This window comes from Danio rerio, chromosome 16, assembly GCF_049306965.1.
Source record: "Danio rerio strain Tuebingen ecotype United States chromosome 16, GRCz12tu, whole genome shotgun sequence".
NCBI lineage: Eukaryota > Metazoa > Chordata > Actinopteri > Cypriniformes > Danionidae > Danio > Danio rerio.
In genome coordinates, this window is record NC_133191.1 from 12580488 (window position 1) to 12604525 (window position 24038).

The 24038-nt window shown below is 34.3% G+C and overlaps 2 protein-coding genes and 4 non-coding genes across 8 annotated transcripts in view; 1 reads left to right on the top strand and 5 right to left on the bottom strand.

Annotated features, from left to right (window-relative positions):
- Positions 1–3257, bottom strand: part of lpcat3 (lysophosphatidylcholine acyltransferase 3) — a 62413-nt gene extending 59156 nt beyond the window's left edge. For 2 of the 3 annotated variants that reach the window (XR_012391463.1, XM_073925005.1), the window contains exon 1: positions 2972–3103. Coding sequence is in view for 2 of the 3 variants with exons in the window: in XM_073925005.1 (XP_073781106.1) it covers positions 2972–3056 (85 nt within the window). In the remaining variant the exon portion in view is untranslated. 3 annotated transcript variants of the gene reach the window in all.
- Positions 3258–6664: 3407 nt separating this feature from the next.
- On the bottom strand, positions 6665–6718 carry LOC137488009 (U7 small nuclear RNA). The gene has a single exon (XR_011006874.1). It is a non-coding gene; the product is annotated as a U7 small nuclear RNA (small nuclear RNA).
- A 1518-nt stretch (positions 6719–8236) lies between these two features.
- Positions 8237–22517, top strand: tpi1b (triosephosphate isomerase 1b). The gene is given in 7 exon segments (NM_153668.4): positions 8237–8472; positions 10641–10764; positions 10859–10943; positions 11597–11729; positions 13027–13112; positions 13217–13304; positions 21732–22517. Coding segments are annotated over 7 exon segments (747 nt in total). The 5' UTR covers positions 8237–8360; the 3' UTR covers positions 21851–22517.
- On the bottom strand, positions 15193–15251 carry LOC137488010 (U7 small nuclear RNA). Its single transcript, XR_011006875.2, has one exon. It is a non-coding gene; the product is annotated as a U7 small nuclear RNA (small nuclear RNA).
- Positions 17604–17659, bottom strand: LOC137488011 (U7 small nuclear RNA). The gene has a single exon (XR_011006876.2). It is a non-coding gene; the product is annotated as a U7 small nuclear RNA (small nuclear RNA).
- LOC137488012 (U7 small nuclear RNA) lies at positions 20763–20816 on the bottom strand. Its single transcript, XR_011006877.2, has one exon. It is a non-coding gene; the product is annotated as a U7 small nuclear RNA (small nuclear RNA).
- Positions 22518–24038: the final 1521 nt, after the last annotated feature.

A 24038-nucleotide genomic window follows, 5' to 3' on the forward strand; every position in this document is an offset into this window, starting at 1 on the left:
ATAACTCAAATGACTATTGTGCAATTTAATGCAAATTGCAACCTTGCCATGAAATAAATTTAGTTTTCACCAAAATAGCTAAACTTTATCTAAGTTTTTGTTTAAGCAAGTATTTTAGAGTACTTTAAAAACACTCAAAAATCTCTTTGTCAATGTTTTCAAACATTTATATTTGATTTACCAAAGTCCCACAAGTGGCAATTTCACATCTGTCACATACATAAGAGAGAGATGTCACATTCATGACACAGCTTTTTCCGTAAAATAAAATTAAATCAATAGTTTTTTTGTTTTATAGTGAACCAACTTTTATTCTTTTGATTAGCATTATTTCTTTTGGGTTGTGCAGTTTAATTGACAGAATTTCTACAAAAGTATTTTTTGTATTGTAAACCTGCAGACTTTTTAGGTCACATTCATAACGCATGTTTATTTCCCTCATACGCATGGGACAATAAATCATTTTTAAGGTTTAACCCGGTCTGGGATAGTCAAGGTTTTAAAACTGCAAAAAAAAATTGCTATACCATTCCTATGGTATATATAAGATTTTTGTTTTTACGTTTTTTATTTTATTTTTGTTTTTTAGGAAAACAGTATCTCCAAAGATGTTGTTTTAAATTGTAAAGAAATCTGTAATTCATTTAAATTCTTTAGCCTGACATGTTTATTGTTCCTAAATCTTTTAAATGTTTCTCAAAATAAAATATATTGTGTTCAAATGGGGAAAATGTGTTGTTGTTTTTACCCAGACATTTAAAAAGAATATATTTTAGAGCAGTAATCACAATACTGTGAAACCGTGATATTTTGATACAAGGTTATCATAATATTAGAATCATATACCGGCCCATGCCTATTCCCTCATTTAAAATAAAAAAAAAAGTTTAGAGGTTGACATTTTTCTGATCCCATAACTCTGTAATTAGTTGTTTTAGGAAACATAAACAGATGTTTTAATGTAATGTTAACAGACTTTCTATGTAAATTTTATGTTTTGAGTTTTTACTGCAAATGTCACATCCATAATGCTGGAACTGCTCTTATTATTCATCATTCATTCATTTTTTCTTTAGCTTAGTAACTTTGTTTATCAGTGTCGCCACAGCAGAAAGAACCGCCAACTTATCCAGCACGTTTTACACAGTGATACCCTTCCAGCTGCAGCCCAGTGCTAGGAAAACACCCATACAAACTTATTCACACACATACACTAAGGCCAATTGTTTAATCAATTCACCTATAGCTCATGTCTTTGGACATGTGGGGGAAACCGGAACACCCAACCCACGCAAACACGGGCAGAACATGCAAACTCCACACAGAAATGCCAACTGACCAAGCCAGGGCTTGAACCAGTGAACTTCTTACTGTGAGGTGACAGTACTAACCACTAAGTGACCGTGCCACTCCTGAAAAGAACATTAGTTGAATGTTATCTAAATGATAAAAGACAATATAAAAGCTCTACCCTGATTAAAAACAATGCATTTTACTTGTCCTAATTCAATGTAAAAGAAGTAGTAATGCAACGACTAACTGATTTCCCTACTAACCGTGATTTAATTCGTCACGGTAAATTAATCTAAAAGCTTCTCAACACTGTATTTCTGCACGGAACAAACATGCCGCAACTTATTTCTATTTCAACTAGGCGTGATTTCTAGGCACGCCTAGTTGAAAGAATGCCGTGAACGCAGCGTGACAAAAACTGGAATAATCAGCTTGATACTTTGTATGGAATAGACACATTTCTACACCAAAGAGGAAAAAAATTATGAAAAATACCAAACAATTTTGTAATATAGATCAAAAGTGCCTTTCAGAGAGTGGTTCAGCAGCCATTTGTTCCCTTAAAAAGACAAATACTTAGCTAATATGTAGCTTAGATTTACATTGATTTATTTATGCATTGTTCTGTTATTTGTTTTCAGTGTGAAATTATTCCTTATTTTCAAATGCCAAAAACTTTTTTCACTTATGTTAAAGTGCAAAGAGAAATGGACTACTGTTTGTGTTTTAATTTAATTTTGTGCTTTATTAATTGGTTACTAAGCAGCAATAAACAACACTTTAACATTTATGGAGTTTGCATGTGATTTACAAGTAGTGTTTTGAAATTAAAATTTCATAATAATCGTGATAACCATGATTATTCCTCAGACTATAATCGTGCTGCCAAAATCTATAATCGTTGAATCCTTAAAAACAAGTTTGCAGAAAATCGTCTGTTCAAAAAACAAAAACAAAGCCGTCCTTGATTACATTTTTGCCAGTAGATTATTAACGAACACTGCTTCATTGACAAATGAGTCAAACAAAATAAACACTAGAAAAGCCTTTACAATGATCCATTCACATGAAAAACATCACAAACACACACATTTACACACATCAGCAATGTACCAGTGAATTCACAGGAATTATGCAAATGAGCAAACAGACTCGGGTGTCCCAAATGTCATTCATCTGGTTGAAGTGGAAGAACAGGCCACTGAAATTCACCTGGCCAAAGTCCAGATCAGCCTGCTATCTGCCCTCACACCCCCTGCTCTTATCAACGAGTCACCTGAGACCTTCAAAACCCAACTCATTTTGCATTGAAACCCTACATCCAACCGCAGGTCCAGCAAACCAAAACACAGTTGCACAGCGAGAAGTCAGCTGTCAGAATGAGTTCAACTAGTTGCCTGGCAGTTAGTTGTGAGTGCAGTTAACCATGAAATCTCGCCTGGCATGTAGGTCACCCTAATCGACCTCTGTTTTTTTTGGCTGGAGCCGTTGTGAAAGGAGAAAGCTGGAGCTGGCACTGCGTTTTTAGAGTTGCTGGAGGCAGGTTGGCCAGCTGTGTGACCTGAGCACACTTTACACCTAACATTTACTGTCCACGTTTCCAGCGGTTCCCAGCAGAACTCGGCACTTCTTCTTTACGTAGAGCCGAAAAGTCCGCACACGTGCGCCGTTCACTTACCTATTAAGATGGACAAAATCAGCCGAACGGCCGGTTCGGGTGAATCTAAATATTCGGCTAATTTCTCCATGAAGGGAGCCGCCATCTTTAGTGTGGGCGGAAGTAGCTGCGCTCGGGTTTCCGCGAGTGTGTGGCCTCGTGAGACTCCGCGCAGCCCTTTACTCCGTCCGTCCCGCTACTCCTCCTCTCGCCACCTCTCACACCATTCAGTGAGAACCCGGCGACCTTCACTCTCTAATGTCGCAAACGCCTTTTTTGCGCAACACTCGTACCATTTCAGTTCATCGCCGAACATCTGAAAGAGCCGCGAAATCAGAGTCACGTGATTTAACGGACATTCAGGAAAAAAAATATTATTAATGTAAGTAACATATCTAATAATATAGCTGATAATGAAATACACAATCTGAAGAACTGGTTATTTTGACAGTAAAGTCTGTGCTGTATTTGACTTTAATGATAAAGGCGTTATCACACTTCCCTCTAGTGTTGGTGCTCCTCCTGGCAGCTGCACTGATCTAATCCTCTTCTGCATGCTCCACATGCTGCGAACTGTCAGTGCATTGTTTCGCGGCATTCACAAATGTTCAGATTTCGTTTTATTGTTTTGATCTTACAACTGTTGCAAACTAGAATTATTTCAATCTTCGAAATGTGCTTTTATATCGCATATTTTGTTCATTTACTTTTTCGTTCGTTTAGTTCGTCTTAAAACTGTTATGTACATTAACCCTTTAACTGTCTGTTCTACCAAACGTTTGACCATATTTTGACTATTTTAAATAATGATTGTTAAAGTCATTTACAGAAAGACTGTTTTAAATAGTGGTTTACACACACGGCATTGTTGGTTGTTAAAAAAATCAAGCAAACATAATCATGTTGCACTACTACACTTGATTTGGATTATTGTAAAAATAATGAAATATTTTATGTCATACTTCAGAAAATAAAGATGATTTAGGCTTCAAAAATGTTTTATTTTGACTGTATTTTTAAATAAATTGGATTTTTTTTGGTCTTTTTCATAGTATATTTATTAATTTCTGTACTTTTACCATAAACATGCATATTAACTATTTTGTTAAAAAAATACTAATTCTTGGTTGGCAGTTAAAGGTTTAACACACACTTTTTTAAAACACAAACACACACACACACACACACATTATATATATATATATATATATATATATATATATATATATATATATATATATATATATATATATATATATATATATATATATGAACTTTTTTTGCATATTTCATTTCTGTGCACACGTATACAGGCCTGATTTAATCCGAAATATTGAATTAATGTTATTATTTTCATTTTATTTTTGTCCTTTTCCTTTTACATTATGATAAATCTGTAATAAAAAAAAATATTGACTGTTTTTCTTTTCTTAAAATGGCTTAACTTGAAGTGCTGTAAAAGAACTTGAAAAAAAAAAAAACTTTTTTTAAGATACTTTATGAAATGTTGCCAAATGGCTACACCGTCCAACAGTGGATCCAACTTAGAAATTTCAAATTTAAAACTTTCCTAATCTTTTTTTTGTTTGAAATAATTGAATTGGTGTTGCAGCATTATGAGCTTTAACACAGAACTTATAAATGACGCAACTCATACATACTTTATACCACAACTCATATTCCAACAGCTTTCATTTATTCCATTCTTTTTTGCTGAACATTGAAAACAATCCTAATATGGTATTATCATGTATCCAACATACAGTAAATATAAATATTTTCTCCAGTAAATATTATAGCAAATCAATAACAAGTCTAGTATATCCAGATGCATCAGAATAATGTAGCTACTAGCTAACAATGTTTATATATTATACTATATACTATACTACGCCTGTCTTATCAGCCTCAGAGCTAACTTACCTGAACTGTCTCTATCAAATGTCCAGTCTGCTTCATTCTCATGGTCATTTAAACCCATCTCACCCTCACTTTCATCTGCAGGAAGAGCCAGTTCTGTCTTCTTGTTTCATTTACCATATGTAACGGAGGCCAGCTAGTAGGTGCTGTGCAGGTAAACCTCACTCCTCTGACCTCTAAAGGTGCTCTAGCGATAGACACTAGAGGCCATGGTCTTTAGCCTCCTTGTTAGAGCAACCGACTCCCATGCGGAAGGTTGCCGGATCGGTCCCAGCTCGGACCGGGATGGGTGGCGTAGGACCAGCGGGGTTACACATAGAACATGGTGGTGTTCGCTAATACACTGTTCCCTGCATTGATATCTATTCAAAATTAGTATTGCCATTAATTTTATCCATAATTTAAATGTCATTAACACATGACTAATTAACATTATATTATTAGTTTTCATGTTGTTATTGTTACAACTTAAAAGTTAGCTAACCCATTGGAATATTGCACGTTTCACTATTGCACAGTGTTACCATTTGGTAACACACACATGTGATCGATTTACAAAAAACTAATTTGATTTTAAAAAAAATGAGTTGTAATTATGTCATCATAACTTACTGGAAGGGATGTTTCAGATTTGTTTGTGGATCTGACATAATTTTGATCCGTTGCTTTTTTATTATTAATTTTTTTATTGTAATGACAACAGTACATTTCAACAAATACAGATACAAAACTGAAAGAAGTATAGTACAATCAATAGAAATATTACTTTTTTGAAAGAAGAGAAATGCCACAATTTTAGATTAAATATAATATAGGTGAATCAAAAGAAAGATAACAAGAGAGAGATAGAAAGAAACAAAAAAATAATAATTGAGAGCACATGACAAAGACAAAACAAATTATTGCAGAATATTAAATAATGCACTTGTTTTTTAAGGTTCAATAGCTTTCTTGTTGTGAGAGTCTGTGATGTTTTTTTAAATAAAGTTCCGGCTTACATTGAGTATATTTGCATTTGTGTTTAAAAAAATTCCAATAAATAAAATGAGGTTTATGCAAAAAAGTTGAATTAAGGAATTGTTTTCCTTTAATATAAATGTCTAAATGTCTTTAAATGTCTAAAGAAAAATCACCACAAACCTTTTTGGACAATTAAAGAGTTCACATCAGACCAAAACGATTTAACAAAAGGGACACTCCAAAAACAAGTGAGCAACAGATCCAGATTCAGTTTCACAGAAAGAGCAAGAGATGTCAATGTCATTTTTGAATTTTTGTAAAATTGTTTAACTGGATAAAACCTGTGAATGATTTTAAAAGATATTTATTTTATTTGTAAAACAATACGACCATTTAATATCATCAAAGAGGTTGTTCCAATAAGAAAAACAAGAAGGGTTTGAGATGACAAGGTCTAAAAATAAAGACCTGGTTTTATGACAGGATTTTTTAGTGATCCTTTGTTTTTATTGACGTTTACATTTGAATTCAGCAACTACTCCCGATAAACGCCAGTCTGTCAGAAATCGTGCAATAGAAAAACACTGGATGTCGTGTGACTCAACCAAAGCACATTATTAGCTACTTTTAGGTCTTCCCTTTCCAACAACATAAACTTATGTTGTTTTACAGAAACAGTGGCAGGGTAATTAACATCAGTAAATGTTACCTTTTAAATACGCCATACAACAGAGGATTTAAACAAGTAGAACTAGAGCGACGTACATTTCATATTATATTATCATTTCATTTCATCATCTATTCATTAATTAGAATCTTTCATTGAACACAATTGTGGGCTTCCTTTTAAAGGAAGCCTGCTAGACAAATACTAAAAGAGCAATTTTCCGATGTTTCAAAGGCTGAAGAACCGTCCTGACTACTTTCGACGTGCTTTTCGACGACGGTGATACAAAACTTGAGTAAGTAAACCCATATTAAAAAGAAGCAAATAGCAATTTACAATTAAACATGTTTTCCTTGTATAAATACCGGCGTTGTTTATGCAATTGCGTTAAAGAAATAATTTTAAAACGATAGAAAACATCTTTACGTAGGCACAAGCGAAATGCATTGTGGGACTGCACATATAATTCCACCCATTGATTCCACCCACACACATGGCGCCCTCTGCAGGCGAGCTTTATTAAACATCTCAGAATAGCCTGTGTGAAAACATTGAAACATTATTTCATTTCACCATCATAATACACTACAAATAAACATGTTAAAAGAAATAATGTTTATTAAACTGTTTTAAACACATTTGTTGGTTATTTGTTTAATTATTTATACATTTACATGAGTAAATGTATTTATACAAACATGAATGGGAATTATCATGTTTACAAGTTCTTTTTGCACTATACTGTTTTTTATCTGCACAACTCTGGTTTACTTTGCACTCATTGCTATATGCCCTTAATGTCACTGTATTGTTTACAATTTTTTTATTACATATGTATATTTCTTAGACCACATTTATGTGCAATGCATATACTGTAAATTTTCTAAATTTTCTTTTTTTCTTAAACTCTACTATTTTTTATATATATATTTTATATTAATGTTAAGCACCTTGGGTCTGAGAGTAACGCAATTTCGATTCTCTGTATGTCTTGTACATGTGGCTGAATTGACAATAAAGCTGACTTTGACTTTGACTTTGACTACATGCAGCCAGTGGCACTTTAAGACGACTTAAATGAAACACGGGGCGTCACTGTGGCTCAGTGGTTAGCACTGTGCTTTACAGCAAGAAGGTTGAACGCTGGTTCAAGTCCCGGCTCGGTCAGTTGGCATTTCTGTGTGGAGTTTCTATGTTCTCCCCTTGTTTGCGTAGGTTTGTATGAACTAAATTGGCTGTAGTATATATGTGTGTGAATGAGAGTGTTAGGTGTTTTCCAGTACTGGGTTACAGCTGGAAGGGTATCCGCTGTGTAAAATCATATGCTAGAAAAGTTGGCGGTTCATTTTGCTGTGGCGACCCCTGATAAGAGACTAAGCCGAAGGAAAATGAATGAATGACTGAAATTAAACATAAATATAGTTGTTTTAGGTTTTTCAGTTTTCTTAAACTTCTGTTAAAGTTAAAGTCATATGTTTATTTCCCAATCCTTGCAATTGTAAATATAACATTTATCAACAGAAATCAATAGTATTCCCTATAATAAATCACAATATTAAGCGAGGAATAAGATTAAAGTTGGGCATGTGAGTATTTTTTAATAAATGTGAGTATGTGATTGCTGCCTCGTAGTAAATGACAGTCATGATCAGAGCAAATCCTCCTCTGTCCTCTGAGATCAAAGAACACGCATCTTCTTTCAGGCGTGCTGTCTTCAGCCAATAGCAGGCGGCGGGGGCGGAGCTTCAGACCAACATTATATAAACTCCAGCTGACTGTATTTCCTTGCTGTCTCTTCAACCCGAGGTCCTTCTTCACCTCCTTGTATTCATCGCTTGTTGGTGAACGTAACACTTTGCAATCATGTCTGGCAGGAAGTTTTTCGTCGGTGGAAACTGGAAAATGAACGGCGACAAAAAGAGCATCGAAGAGCTCGCCAATACACTGAATAGCGCCAAGCTCAACCCAGACACCGGTGCGTATATCATTCAGTTTCCTCCTCTCTCCACCACATGCCACTGCAAACACGGGCCTTTTTGGGCTTGAGCAGCCCACTGCACTGATGACCCTGAGATGACATTCACGCGGGACTTTTGACAGCTGCCATGCTCCTCATTTAGAGGCTCTTTCTTGTTGTACGTCAACATAGTTACATGTTATGTTACAGATCTGTTGTGAATCCATAACGTACAACCTTATCGACTGAGATGTTCTGTATTAATGGTCCAACATTTAAAGTTTCTATTATAAACGCAGTCGATGTGAATTACTATTCGTTTGTGAATGCGTCGATTAAATGTAATGTTTTGTGAATGAATGAATGATGTTCAATGTGTGTCGTGATTGAAGGGTTAAAGCTTGAAATGGGTGTGTGATTTCCAGCACGTAGACACAGGTTGTGTGTTCGAGGCCTGTCAAATCAAATGACAGCACGACTGATATGCTAACGTTAGTTTTTTTGTAGAAAATTATGTATTAATACAATATATTTCCTTAAATATGACCGAGAAACAAAAACTGTAGTGCAATATTAACGTTAGCGCATTTCTGCTTTTGCGTCCGCGCGCTGTTTCCGCTATCCACTATGACGTAAAACCCGCATCACTGCCTGATTTTTTTTATTTTTTTTTTATTACGGTTTTGTTTGAGGGTCCAGACAGGGTTAATATGTGTCAATAACTCAACTGTGGACTTTGAATGGGAAAAGTCCAAAAGTCACGCCGCTTGTGCGTCGTCTGTTTCATTCACGGACTAAAAACCTGAAACCTGAGGCGTTTGACATGTAAAGGTCAAGGGTCAGACGGTCAAATCTCGGGCTATCTTTCGCCTTTTTGCTGTACTTCGTGGCTTCTGTAGTATGCTGTCATATGAGAGACTTTTCCTTTGACCTTTTATCAAGAGGGACGAAGAGCCAGATATGTGTGTGCCCTTTACAGTGAGTTTAATATAGTCTGACCCAAGATAATTTTACAGTATAAATGGCACCTCCAAGTGGAAAAGACCAGCCTTAAAATAATATTAACTGTAAAGTCTGATATGTGAATTAATAGTAAGAAAAAATACCAAAAAAAAAAGGTTAACAAGAAAAAACATGTACAGCATATACACTTATTAGGTGCATCTTACTAGTACTGAGTTGGACCTCTTTTTGCTTTCAGAAGTGCCTTAATCCTTTGTGGCATAGATTTAACAAGGTACTGAAAATATTCATCAGAGATTTTGGTCCATATTGACATGATAGCATCATGCAGTTGGTGCTGACTTGTCGGCTGCACATCCATAGTGCGAATCTCCCTTTCCACCACATCCCAAAAGTGCTCTATTGGATTGAGTTCTGGTGACTGTGGAGGCCATTTGAGCACTGTGAACCCATTGTCATGTTCAAGGATGTGAAATAAGATAACCTTTTCCAATCTTCAATGATCCAATTTTGGTGAGCCTGTGCAAATTGTAGCCTCAGTTTCTTGTTCTTAGTTCACGGTACCCGCTGTTGTCTTCTGCTGCTGTAGCCCATCTGCCTCAAGGTTCAACGTGTTGTGTTTTCAGAGATGCTCTTCTGCATACCTCGGTTGTAAAGAGTGTTTATTTGAGTTGCTGTTACCATTCTATCAGCTGGAACCAGCCTGGCCATTCTCCTCTGACCTATGGCATCAACAAGGCATTTGCGCGCACAGAACTGCCGCTCTATCTGTTAACATTAATCCAACATAAAGATGAACACTTTTGATGGCTAACCAAATCTTACTAAATTACTTTGCTCCTTATTAGTTAATTACTAACAAATCAGGTTTTAATAATCGATTTAGTTTACTATTGTAAGAATACAGAATTCACATTTGGTGCACATTGTTAAAATCATGGAATTATGATAGCTTGTTATTAATAAACATTTTCAAAAGCCTAGTCTAGGTTGCTTTTAATAGATTGCTACATTAGAAGTCATGACTTTATCTCTGAAATGTCTGTATCTTTTCTTCATATAATTGTCTTGTCATTAATCTGAATGCTCTGATGTTCAGTAAATTTCTAAACTGTTTGTTAGTAACATGACAACAGTGCTTTTGGCACATTTTGAGAATCACTGCAATCATTCAGCTTAATATTCTGGTGGTGACTTTAACTGGATGTTTGTGTGTTTCTCAGAGGTTGTGTGTGGCGCTCCAACCATCTACCTAGACTACGCCAGGTCTAAGCTCAATCCTAACATTGATGTGGCTGCACAGAACTGCTACAAGGTTGCAAAGGGAGCTTTCACCGGAGAGATCAGGTACATTTCTGTCTGTTTACACTTAAGAAAACAATTAATGAAAAAGTCATTGTACAGCATTAGGCACTATAAATGATCCATATCATTCTTTCAGCCCTGCCATGATTAAGGACTGCGGAGTAAAATGGGTGATTCTGGGACACTCAGAGAGACGCCACGTGTTTGGAGAGAGTGATGAGGTAATTTACACACTATTTATTACAAACTAAATCTAAAGCTGTTGTAATGAATATGTTTTATTGTTTTAGTTTCTTACATAATTTATTATTTAAGGAAAAAAACAATTAAATTATGGCTTTAATTGCAATTTAAATGTATTTTAGGATGATACTGTAACAACTACACTAAAATCAAATACTGCCCTCTAGTGTGTAGATTGATTCATTGCAGCTTTAATGTTATTTGCAAAGAAATAAACAAAAATTAAGTGCCGAATGTATTAAAATAGTGCTTCATTGTGGCTACATCGCTAGCACAAACTATTATCTGGAAAAATTAACAATTCCTGTTACTGTACTTAAAAGCTAATTTGAACCTGTTAAAATATTTTAACTTTTCTATCATTTAAAAGAAGTCCATAAAGCAACAATGAATGGATGAGCATAAGCAATGACAAAATAACACCATATTAATATTTATAATGGTATTTCACGAAAAATATTCTTAATATTTATTTTCTTGTAAAACTAATGAGAGGGTTTCCTTTTAAAATAGGTCTAGTAGACCAATTCTAAAACCTGCTAGAGATTAGCCCTTTAGAAACAATATAATCATTAGAGTTAATAAATCAAATCCACACACTTATCTTTGTGCCTGTCTTAAATCCTGACAGCTGATCGGCCAGAAGGTGGCTCATGCTCTTGAGAATGGTTTGGGAGTGATCGCCTGCATTGGAGAGAAGCTGGATGAGCGGGAGGCTGGAATCACAGAGAAAGTTGTTTTTGCACAGACCAAGTTCATCGCAGGTATCTTTCAATTTGGTGAAAGGCATATTTTTCAGTGTATGACGTCTGACTTATTTTTATTTAAATGAGCAGTTTTATCAGCCTCCTACGTTTAGGTTTGGTAATTTCATTTTAATGGCAAGAAAAATAAGGGTTTTTAATAAGTGACTTATAAACTTTTCATTTCCTTTCAAGTGAAATTAATGGACGTAAACAAAAAAAATTAAGATTTATTTTTGCTAGTTTTTATTGTATATTTCATATATCGAATAAAGTATTATTTGTTTAACCAAGTTATATAGCAGTAACATTGAGTGTTTCACTCAGTCTTGGTTTCTAAGCTTTATTCCCTCAATGATACTGAATTACTCTATGGTTTATAGGTGTATATGTAAACATATTGAAGTAACCAATAAAACCTAAATAATTTAATATATTTTGAAAAATAAATCCATTAAAATGCGTGTGGATGTGGAATGAATGTGTCATTTTAAGGGGAAAAGAGCTATAAATGTCATAGAACAGCTGCTAACTACACCTAACAACAAAAGTAACAATATAAACGGTGAAAACACAATGTGGAAACCGACAAAAATGTCAAATTTGCATGATGGCAACTCCGGAGTTGAGTAGCTTTTAAATAATTTTATTGCCCTATAAATTTTTAAAGAGTTGCTGTAAACAAAGCAAACAATTCTTTTATGAAAATAAATTAAAACATACTTACAGTGGGTCAGTGGGTAGCACAATCGCCTCACAGCAAGAAGGTCGCTAGTTCGAGACCCGGCTGGGACAGTTGGCATTTCTGTGTGGAGTTTGCATGTTCTCCTTGTGTTCGCGTGGGTTTGCTCCGGGTGCTCCGGTTTCCCTCACGGTTCATGCCGTATAGGTGAATTGAATAAGCTAAATTGTCCGTAGTGAATGCATGGGTGTATGGGTGTTTCCCAGTGTTGGGTTGTGGCTGGAAGGGCATTAGCCACATAAAACATATGCTTTATAAGTTGCCGGTTCATTCCGCTGGGGTGACCCCTGATTAATAAAGGGACTAAGCTGAAAAGAAAATGAATGAATGAAAATATATTTATATTCTACAAGCTTACATTGAGGGCCAGAAATTCCTTTTTTTATTCCTACCTAAATTAAATTCTATAATGTAGAAATTAAATAACGCATAAAGTAATATAGAAATGTATGTAATGTATAAATGAACATGTACATTTGCATCATAAGCAAGGTAGAAGAATTTTACCTTCGTAGGAGTCTGTATAGAACATTTTCTTCTGTTACATTTAATAGAAAACTGTGTCGTCTGTTTTAGATAACGTGAAGGACTGGAGCAAAGTGGTTCTTGCTTACGAACCTGTATGGGCCATTGGCACTGGTAAAACTGCATCACCTCAGCAGGTACAGACAAGCATCCGAATCAGAATGTGAAGGTTTATTTTCATTCGTATTTTCTGGTTTAATTTGCCTCAGAGGCTCAATGTCTCTCAATGCTGTTCTTCCAGGCTCAGGAGGTGCATGACAAGCTCCGGCAGTGGTTAAAGACCAATGTCTCAGAGGCTGTCGCCAACTCCGTCAGGATCATTTACGGAGGTCAGTCCCCAACAAGTCTGTTTTCAAAGAGCATTTTACTATTGTTTTGGAATAATAAGACTCTTGCATGCGGTTGGATGGCAGTATACACACTACCTGAGGTGAATCTTTCTGTAAAGTGTACTTCAGTGGAATTAATTTCAACTGATGGTCGATTAGTGTGTGTGAAAGTGAATCCTTCTTTCAGAGTTTTAACCTGATGAATCTTTGCATTGTCATCCTAGAACTGTGGTTCTCAAACTTTTTTCACCAAGTACCACCTCAGAAAAAAAATTGTCCCTCCAAGTACCACCATAATGACCAGTATTGAAATACAGTAGCGTAGTAGGCCCAGTAAGGCAGCTACAGCTCTGCAGTTTAAAATCGTGACAGATTAACTACTATTATTAAGAATTTTAATTATTATCAGCCACTTTAAACATTATAAATAGTTTAAACATTAACACTGTACTGTGCTTATATGTAAAAAAATAAAATAAAAACCTGGAAATGTTGCTTGGACCTCATAAATATAGGTTATATGTCATCATATTCATATATGAACCATTTTTGATCGATTTTGAAATGTATGTTGCATGTACATATGACATTGATATTGGATTACTCTGTGTACCACTAGAAGGAAGCCTGCGTACCACTAGTGGTACATGTACCACAGTTTGAGAACCACTGTCCTAGAACATGGCCATCAGATTTGGCTTCTGGTTAAAAAAAAAGTCTATTAGTGTTAAAAGGGTTGTTGCCAAACCTAAAATAAAGCAGACTCGTTAAATACTGCAATAAATAACCAATCACTCGTAAAGAATCACTTGCTTAAATCCGAACTAAGACTTTTTTCTTTTACCAGCCAGTATTAAACTCTCTTTTAAAAGTATGAAAAGGAGAAAAGTAAACTTAGAAAGAAAACTTACTTACTAAACAAACGCTAAAATAGTTCATTTAAATATTTTATTTACTTGTCTGTTGCTTATGGAATAATTACAGATCAATTTAAAATGGAAATGGATACTGTGTACACACATTTAAATGCACCCACTGTAATGTTTCCACCTAATCTCCTGCTCATTTAAAACTGTGAATGCTTACAAATGTAAATGATTTGAATGTATTATTGTAAACATTGGCTGGCAGTGGTTACTTTATGGATGCTGTAGGAAGATTTAGGGTTCATGTTGTCTAGACTGACTTCACTATGTGTTTAAAAAAGCTTAATGTAGAGGCTTATATACAGTCATTAATCCAAATAACTGCATAAACACATCAAACTTCTTGCACTTCACTATATGGGAAAGTTTACTATTTGTTTTGGTGTCATTAATTTTGCAACACAAAAGTCATGCGATCTCTTATTGGCCTGATTAACCAAGCTATACCTAAAGAAAACAAATGCTACACGTTCTACAATGAAAAAAAAAAAATACAAGACACTGACAGTCTAATGATATTAGATGATTTGTACTTTGTACTATTTAATAGACTAGTCTTTTAACGGATTAAACATTTGCAATTGTTTTCTGTAGAATGCCTTTTTGTGTCAGGGCTGAGTTTAAATTCGTATATACAGTACTGTTACCAACATAACCCTTTTAAAACTGTTAATCATTCTGAGGAGCAATTGATTCAATGGTTCCAAAAGTCACGTAGTTAAAAAAATCTCCAGATGATACAACAGTCAGTAGTTATGGTTGTCACTGTGTATCAAAAACGCTCATAATAGTTAAAATAATTATTTTATTTAACAGTATTTATGCATAAGTATGAAATAAAATTTTGGCATTATGCTTAACTAATCTGAACGTTCTATCTGGACAATGAAGCTATCAGAGCATAGTACAGTACTATATAAACATTTTATTTATAACTATTTCTTCTATTTAAACAGTCTTGAATGGGCTTCCTTTTTATAGGAAACCTACTGGACAAATACTAAAAGAGCTATTTTCATTAAATGTGTCTTCAGGAATTCTCCCCCATCACTTTGAAAGAGTATCTCACTGATGGTGCCTAAATCTAATGAATGCTGAAAGTGTAAAATGCATTGTACATTATGCAAATTCCAACATTCATTCAATGATGTCACTTATTACCAATTATTCATACTGTTAATTGACATTTGCAAAATATGCTATTAAGTTTTTATATATTTATTCCAGGTTAAAATTCTTGATTCGGATTGGCTGGGAGGTCCATTATATTTACTAGATTGCACAGTAACAGAAAATTTGAACGTGAAACTCACTACTTTTTTGAAGGTGGACAAGAACCTAAACTCCAGCTTTAAAAATAACACAAATTTCTTTCAAACAAATACAGGAGTCACACAATCACATTTTAACAGAGATAAATTCTAAAAACTTTTTTTTTTTTGCTGTTATTGTTGTTCAGTAAATCGCCTTTATTAACTCTGACTGACCTCACACATGGTGACAGAAGCAATTATAAATTTACCAGTATATCATCATAAAGCTTCTTGAAAATAAACCAACCAAGTTAAAAAGCTGCCATCAAAAGCCTTTGCATGACATAAAAAATGTGAACATGACATCGGCTCTTAATACTTCAATGAGAAACACAATTGTTTATGATTAATCACATTCCAGTATTTCCAACAATGCGTTACAAAAAATAATGCTTGAACATCAAATCAACTATTTTTAATCACAAAACAAAACTCTAAATTCCTTTCTTTAAATAAAGGATATTAGTAATCTTTCTTGTTTTACCAACATGGAGTCACCTTTTAAAGCAGGGGTGACCAACAGTGTTCCTAGAGATCTACCGTCCTGCAGATTTCAGTTGCAACCTATAACAAACACACCTGTCTGTATTTATCAAGGGCTGTTTAGGTCCTAATTAATTGGTTCAGGTGTGTTTGACCAGGGTTGGAGCTGCAGGAAGGTTGATCTCCAGGAACAGGGTTGAACACTACTGTTTTAAAGTAAATTTAGACATACTAAAAGAGCAGATTTCTAGCTAGTTGATGTACAGCGAATCGCCCCTTCCATTTTGAATTAGTATCTCATTCATGGTGACTGAGGGGACACTAATTTTCACAGTATATCATCTTACTCTTCCTCGCAGTAATTCATTGTATCTAAGATTATAAAGCTAAGCAACGAGAAGCAAGTGAAATTATTCCTATAGCATATTTATCTCAGTTTTCAAGCACTCTTTTTGTTCACAACAATAAATTGATTCTTTTAGTACGAGAAACTTTAGAGTCAAAATTATAAAAGACAATTTTTAACTGGGAGTGCTTCAGTCAACACCCCCAACGACTTTGACTGAGTATTTCACTCATGGTGAGTAAAACTCATGAATTATTATTAATAATTATTATTATATCCTTGTAAAGCTTCCTCTAAAAATGCTCTTATGTCTATCAATCAAGCTACAATATAAAATTGAAATCTTATTACTTTAATATTAATACTTAAATTCTCTAAGGTTATTCTTAGACAAATAGGGGTTTGTGACCCAACTGACCAATCAGAATCCGGTATTTCAGACAGCTGTACTATAAGAAGACAGTAAAACTTTAACTTTAAGCCTACAACTGTTTAAGATGCAGAACAAAATTTTCCTCACAGTAGTTCATCGTATTCAAAACTAGCAGCCATCCAACTAGAAGCAAGTGAAGTTCTAGCACATTTATCTTAGTGAACTTTATACTTGATTTACTGAAGTAAACATTTGATTTGGAAGAGGTGGTATTATGCAAATTTCAGCACACCGACAATGACATCATAGGGTGAAATTACTTAATGTTTTTTTTTTTTTTCCTCCCCCCTAAGACTAATGAATTTTATTGTTTTAAACACAAAGCTTTAAGACTTTTTAAGCATTCTTTCTTTTCACAATAAAAGTTTTCTTTTTCTTTTTTTTCCAAGAAACATTCTAGATGAAATGATAATTAGTCATTTTCCTACCACGAGCTATTCAGTCATCATTTCCTAAGACTTTGGTTATTTGTGTATTTGAGTATTTCTCTCATGGTGAATAAAATCACTGTCATTTTATATCCTCATACAGTTTACTCTAAAAGTGTTCCATTATGTCTGGCAGGCAAGCTACAATATAAAAACTGGAATCTTGTTTTAATATTAAAAATTTAATTCTCTGAGGTTATTAAAGTACAATTGTGGTTAGGTGGTGAAATTGACCAATCAGAATCAAATATTTGAGAAGGTTCTTTTATAAAAAGAGTTCATTTTATATCAAACTACGCGAAATATAGAACTAAATACAAAACTGAAACACTAAACAGTTTTAAAATGTCTCTATTGTTTAACCACATGTAGGGGTCTCCTTTTAAAGGAAACTTACTAGACAAATACTAAAAGAGCTTAATTCTAGATTGTTGGTTCACAGCGAATCTCCTCCTTCATTTTGAATGAGGATCTCACTCATGGTGACTGAGGGGACAATTATTTCTACAGTACATCTTAATCTTCCTCAAAATAGTTTACCATACACAAAACTATCAGCCAACTTACTAAAAGCAAGTGTAGGTATTTACATGACACATTTATCACCGTAAACTTAATTTAGTGAAGTAAACATTTGCTTTAGAAGAGGCAGTATTATGCAAATATTATGCAGATTGCAACACACCCACAATGATGTCACTTCCAGTAATAAAACTACTCAAGCTGTCACTGGGGTGGTACCTTTTCAAAAGGTACAAACCTACTAAGTCCATATCAATACCTCAGTAGTACATACTAGTACCTAAAAAGTACAAATATGTTCCTCTTAAAATTTTTAGGTACTAATATATACTTTTGTGGTACCCATAAATTAAGCCTTTAAATTTACCTTTTAAGTACAAATGTATACCTTTCGAAAAGGTACTACCCTAGTGGCAGTCTGCATACATTTATTTCTAAGAGTGTAGGGTGAAATGATTTTAATTTTAGTTTATTTTAATCTTAGACTAATGGGTTTTATTGCTCTTAAGTACCTAACTTAAAACTTTTAGATTTATTTTTTTCATAACTAGTAGAGAGTTTATTTTTTAATGAATCCATCTATTCTAATTCTGTAAGAATGAATTTCTAACTATATGTTGGACCATCAACATCTCCCACCACTTTGACTGAGTGTCTCACTGGTGGTGACTGAGTCTATTGTCATTTTATACCCTTGTAAAGCTTCCTCTGAAAGTGCTCCATTATGTCTAAAACTATCAGCCAAGCTACAAGATAAACCCTCAAATCATATTACTTTAATGTTAATGCTTCAGTTCTCTGAGGTTATTTGTAGTAATTGTTGTTTGGTGTCACAACCGACCAATCAGAATCAAGTATTTCAGGCCGCTCCCATGTAAAACCGAAATCTTTTTTTCTGATAGTGGTCAAAGATATTAACAATGCCTTCACATGAGAATTATCATATATGCATGATAGCTTACGGACAACTGGACATGGGATTGTTAATTTTGATAATAGATAGGAAATGTTTGTTGATATGACTGCTATTCTTTTATTTTTTTCCACAAAAGTTACCGCAGTATACCCCACATAAATAATCTGAAGCAAAATGTTTTTAAATCCTTAAATAATGTTTTTGACTGAGATTCCAGAAAAGAAATGGTGCAGTGGTGGATTTGTCAGCAAATGTATGACTTTATAAAATTAGGTGTATCTTATTTTTAAATAGTCTATTTTATTCAAAATTAAATATCTTCATTATGCCTTGGCTTTTAAAAGACTTCCCCAAGAAATTGACAAACCTGGTGGCCTCTTTTCTATTCTTTCTGAAAACAGCGAACTCTTGTGTTGCAAAATTTCTTAATTCTTGCTCTTATCAAAACTGAATTTATTACTTTTTTTATTCCAAATGTGTACCAAACCAAAAGACCCCTACAAACTCTTGTCAAAGCACCCTTACAAAACACCAAAACTGCTCTTAACTGAAGTTAAAAGGGAAACGGCTCATTTATCATATTTTTTCCCAAGTACCAAGCAATTGTTAACAATTAATTTTCACATGAGAGGTTTCCACAGCGTACCACAAGTAGGGATGCCTGGTATACTGGTTCTATCGAGATACTATGGCTCCAAAATACTAGTGGTGCACTGTACTTTGTGAACGGTAGTATCGTCATTAACGGTCTATCTACAATAGATACTGTTGCCTGTGGGAAAAGTCAGTAAAACGCTCACACGTTTGTGCAACAATAGACTATTTCAATTTTATAGTCTGTAGAGCCTTTTAAGGTTGAAAGATTTTTGACATTTTAAACGCACATTTGAATCGGTTCATTTCTATTCCTCTCAATATGATTAAGTAGCTACAACAATTGTGACAATCTCTTAAAAAGAACGACTCACAAAGGACAATTTTGAATTACTTTAGTTTTTTAACTGTTAAGACTAAAAAAAATCAATAGATGAAAAACCCAAAATAGCAAGTGAAGCTATTTTTGACCACTTCATATAAACTAATTTGGTTGGAAAAATGCTCTTTTTGTAAAACATTTCATTTGATATAATTTGTATCTTTATTTTAATGTGTTTTTTTTTTTGTTGTTGTTGGTCAGTTATCTACAAAATAAACAAAAAGAATGAATACATTTTAGGTGAAGTGACGTGCAAATAATATTTTCAATAATAAGGATATCATGAATTTAATGCAAGACCTATTATAACATGTAAAATATAGTATTTTTACTATATTAAAAATATGTTATGAATTACAGTATCGCAATACTACTTGCTATCGTGATACTTCAGCTGGTATAAAATCATAAGATGAATTATTGGTATCGCAACAACCCTAACTACAAGCAGGCCAGATTTATGATCGAGTTGTGTGCTGTAACCTGGGTCAAATATACTCAAATACAAATAGTCATATAAAGAAAATCTAAAGGTATTTCAAAATCTACAATGAAAATGTGATGCGTATGTGCCCAACCATGTCAAAACTAACTCAAAATTTAATGTCATTAGATATTTACGCAAAGTTCTTACGTAGAAAATAACTTTAATAATGAAATGTGTGTATATAATGTAATGGGCAACGCAGCGGCGCAGTAGGTAGTGCTTTCGCCTCACAGCAAGAAGGTCGCTGGTTCGAGCCTTGGCATTTCTGTGTATAGTGTGCATGTTCTCCCTGCGTTCGCGTGGGTTTTCTCTGGGTGATCCAGTTTCCCCCACAGTGCAAAGACATGCGGTATAGGTGAATTAGGTAGGCTAAATTGTCCGTAGTGTATGAGTGTGTGTCGTAGGATGGATGTTTCCCAGTTATGGATTGCAGGAAGGGCATCTGGTGCATAAAAACATGCTGGATTAGTTGGCAGTTTATTCCACTGTGACAACCCTATACTATTAAAGGTATTAAGCTGATATGAAAGTAAATATACCTGATTTAATTTATTATAAAATGTATCACAACATAGTAATAAACTGCTAGATGTCAAAGTTTGATTTTCTTTTCCTTTACACATTAAGAATGGGCTTCCTTTTAAAGGAAACCTACTGGACAAATAGTAAAAGAGATATTTTCCAATGCTGAGTGGGTCCGTCAACAGCTTGATCTTTCTGAGTGGTATCTCACTGGTGGTGACTGAAAATCAGAGTTTAAGGTGAAAGGCATTATGGGTATGTAAATGAGGGATCTAAATGGGTGGTGCAATGCAGTCAAAATGCATTTCAATGTGACGCCAGTATATTTTCTTACTGTAAACAGCTGGTGGAGCTGCTTACTTTAAGACTCTCAGGGAGAAATTTGCTTGACATTTAGTAAGATTTAATGACATTTCCAAGCAACAAGAAATCCGGATTTCATAAGTAATAAATGATCAGATTTGTGGATGTTGTGCAGCTAAATAGTACCAGAACAGGTTGGGACATTTTAACCCTCCAGGATTAAATGAAAGATAATGAAGAGAAAGACGGACTCGGGCATTTCTTGTTCCAAATAAATTTCCTGAATATTGAATTAATCTTTGAGAACACTCCAACTGGTGGCGCCAAGGGGATATTTTGAAATAAATACATGAATTTCGGCAAAATATTTATCTTCGATATATTTATCCTTCCTATCAATGAAATTGGTAAAGATAACCATCTCTCCACATCTTTAGATGTTGATTCTATTATAACATTATCATTTGTAGAAATTATATTTTCTAATTGTGGGACAATTTTGATACCCAAATATGTAAAGCTGGGGGATATTTTCAAGGTTAATAAATGTGATGTATTTGGACCACTATCTTTAAGCAACAACGATGACTGGAAGAGAGGCGTTGAATTGTTTTAGGAATAACACCACGTCAGCGAATAAAGCTATTTTATGTTACTTGCCTCCAATTTAACAGAACTTTGTAATTTGTTGGGCTGATATTTTTAATTGAAGTCAAGAAAGCTTTCGCAAGGCCTTAATTCGCCCTAATCTTTCTTCCGGTTTGTTCTTCAGGTTCGGTCACTGGAGGAACCTGCAAGGAACTGGCTTCTCAGAAAGACCTGGACGGATTCCTTGTTGGCGGAGCTTCCCTAAAACCAGAGTTTATCGACATTATTAACGCAAAAGCATAAAGACATAAGCCGTCATCTACCTAAACCCTAAAAGAAACGTCTGCTCATAAGCCCTGCTCTTCTCTAGAAAGTGTTAACGTGTTAGTGTTGTTTAATTTTCAGAGTTTTTCCTACTGTATTGTTATTGTAAAGGGACAGATCGACACATGTTAAGCACTCAACGGTATTCCACTGAAATGCGTGTTAACTGAGAAGCATCGTCGGGCTTTAGGGTCCTCGCCTTTTACTTGAACAATGTTTACCAACATTCTTGTGTTCAGTGTCAAAAACTTGGGATGAAGTCAATCAGCCTCAGTGTCTTTTTGATTCAAATCAAACTACTTTCCATGAATGTGGTTGTCCTGATGTTTTTAGTGTCCCTAAAAACAAGTTTCTCCGAGTGGCCTGTTCTGAAGGTGCTCAATGTCATAACCAACATTATTTGGTATAAAGCATAAGAAAATATCTAATAAACGTGAGATCAGAAGTGTAGACCTATTTTATTGTCTTCTCAATTTATCTGAATTGCGTTATGGGACGTATTGTCAACATTTGCTTTTGAAGATTTAATATTGATGTCTAACAGTCTAAGTAAATCTCAATGACATTTTTAGAAGTTCGAAAATATGTATTGGAAATACACATAGATAATAGAATAAACAAATAAATACATGCGTACATTAACAAAGTACTGGCATTACTTGTTTTTGTACTGTAATTCTGGAGTAATGCCAGACAATGTGTTGTTCCATACTACACACATAAAAAGTTCATGAAAGGAAGTCTTTAAAACGGTGACTGATCTACATTAATGCAATAACAAAATACAAATAAAAAATTACAAACTACAGGAAATTTATTTATATGAGTGCACTAATGTGATCTCAAGATCAATGACTTAAATGCATTTAATCTTTTGCTGGAAAAAAACATAATGGTATGGTATGTTTTGATGCTCGTTAAATCAAATAAGCACCGTAAAACCCAACAGTCAACTTTATTAAATGAAATGAGTGTAGTGAACTCAAAATTGACTGAAAGTTAATTTTACTCATTTGAAAAGTGTTTTGAACTCAGTTGATGGTAATCAGGGCCGGAGTGGGACTCCTTTTCAGCCCTGGAGTTTCAAGCCTCAGACCGGCCCACCTCAGTTCACGACTGACTATATTAAAATAAGGTCATTTCCAAATCAGTTTCTAATGACACTATCACGTCTTTTTTTGAGAAAACAGCTGCTTTAGAACTTCAAATGTTCAACAACCCTAACAGTATTATATGTCTTAACAATAAAAATGAAAACATTAAGTTATTGTAACGAGGATCGAACCCGCGCTAACCGATGGACCACAATAGCTGTGTTCAGAAAGGAGACAAAACTGAGTTTTATAATCATTAAAATAGATGTAAAGAGAAGAGTTGCAGTAAAATAATGAATAAAAAGGCTGTGGTCAAGTAAATAAATTAATTTAAAAAGTGTGACTGCTGAGAGCAACAGATTCTGCAGCTAGGGACACCGGCCCTCGCGGCCAAAAAACGGACCGGCCCACCGGGAATTCTCCCGGTCCTCCCGATTAGCCAATCCGGGCCTGATGGTAATTTTCATAAACATACATATATATACACACATACAAATTTATATACTTATCTATATATATATATATATATATATATATATATATATATATATATATACATACACACACAAATTTATATACTTGTGTGTGTGTGTATATATATATACACACACACACACACATATATTTATATATACATATATACACACACACACATATATATATATATACATATATATACATACATATATATATACACACACACACACACATATATATATATATATATATATATATATATACATACACACACAAATAACCACACTGAATGGGACTGAATCAGACTTTTGAGGGAGTAACAATGTCCATGAATAAATCACACCTTGAGGGACAAAAAGACACTCCCTTTCTGGCTAATGTTCACTCATCAAGAGCATTGAAAAGCAATGTCCAGGTGGAAAAGCTAGCCCAAACTATTCATAAACGCTTGTTGTATTGTTGTATTACTTATACTATTTTTAATAATACAACATCTGTATTATTTGTGATCCAGCATTTAACTACAAAAATCATTTAAAATTGAACCAATAAAACCATACATGAGAACTGTCGTGCAAAGTCAACAAATGCTTTCT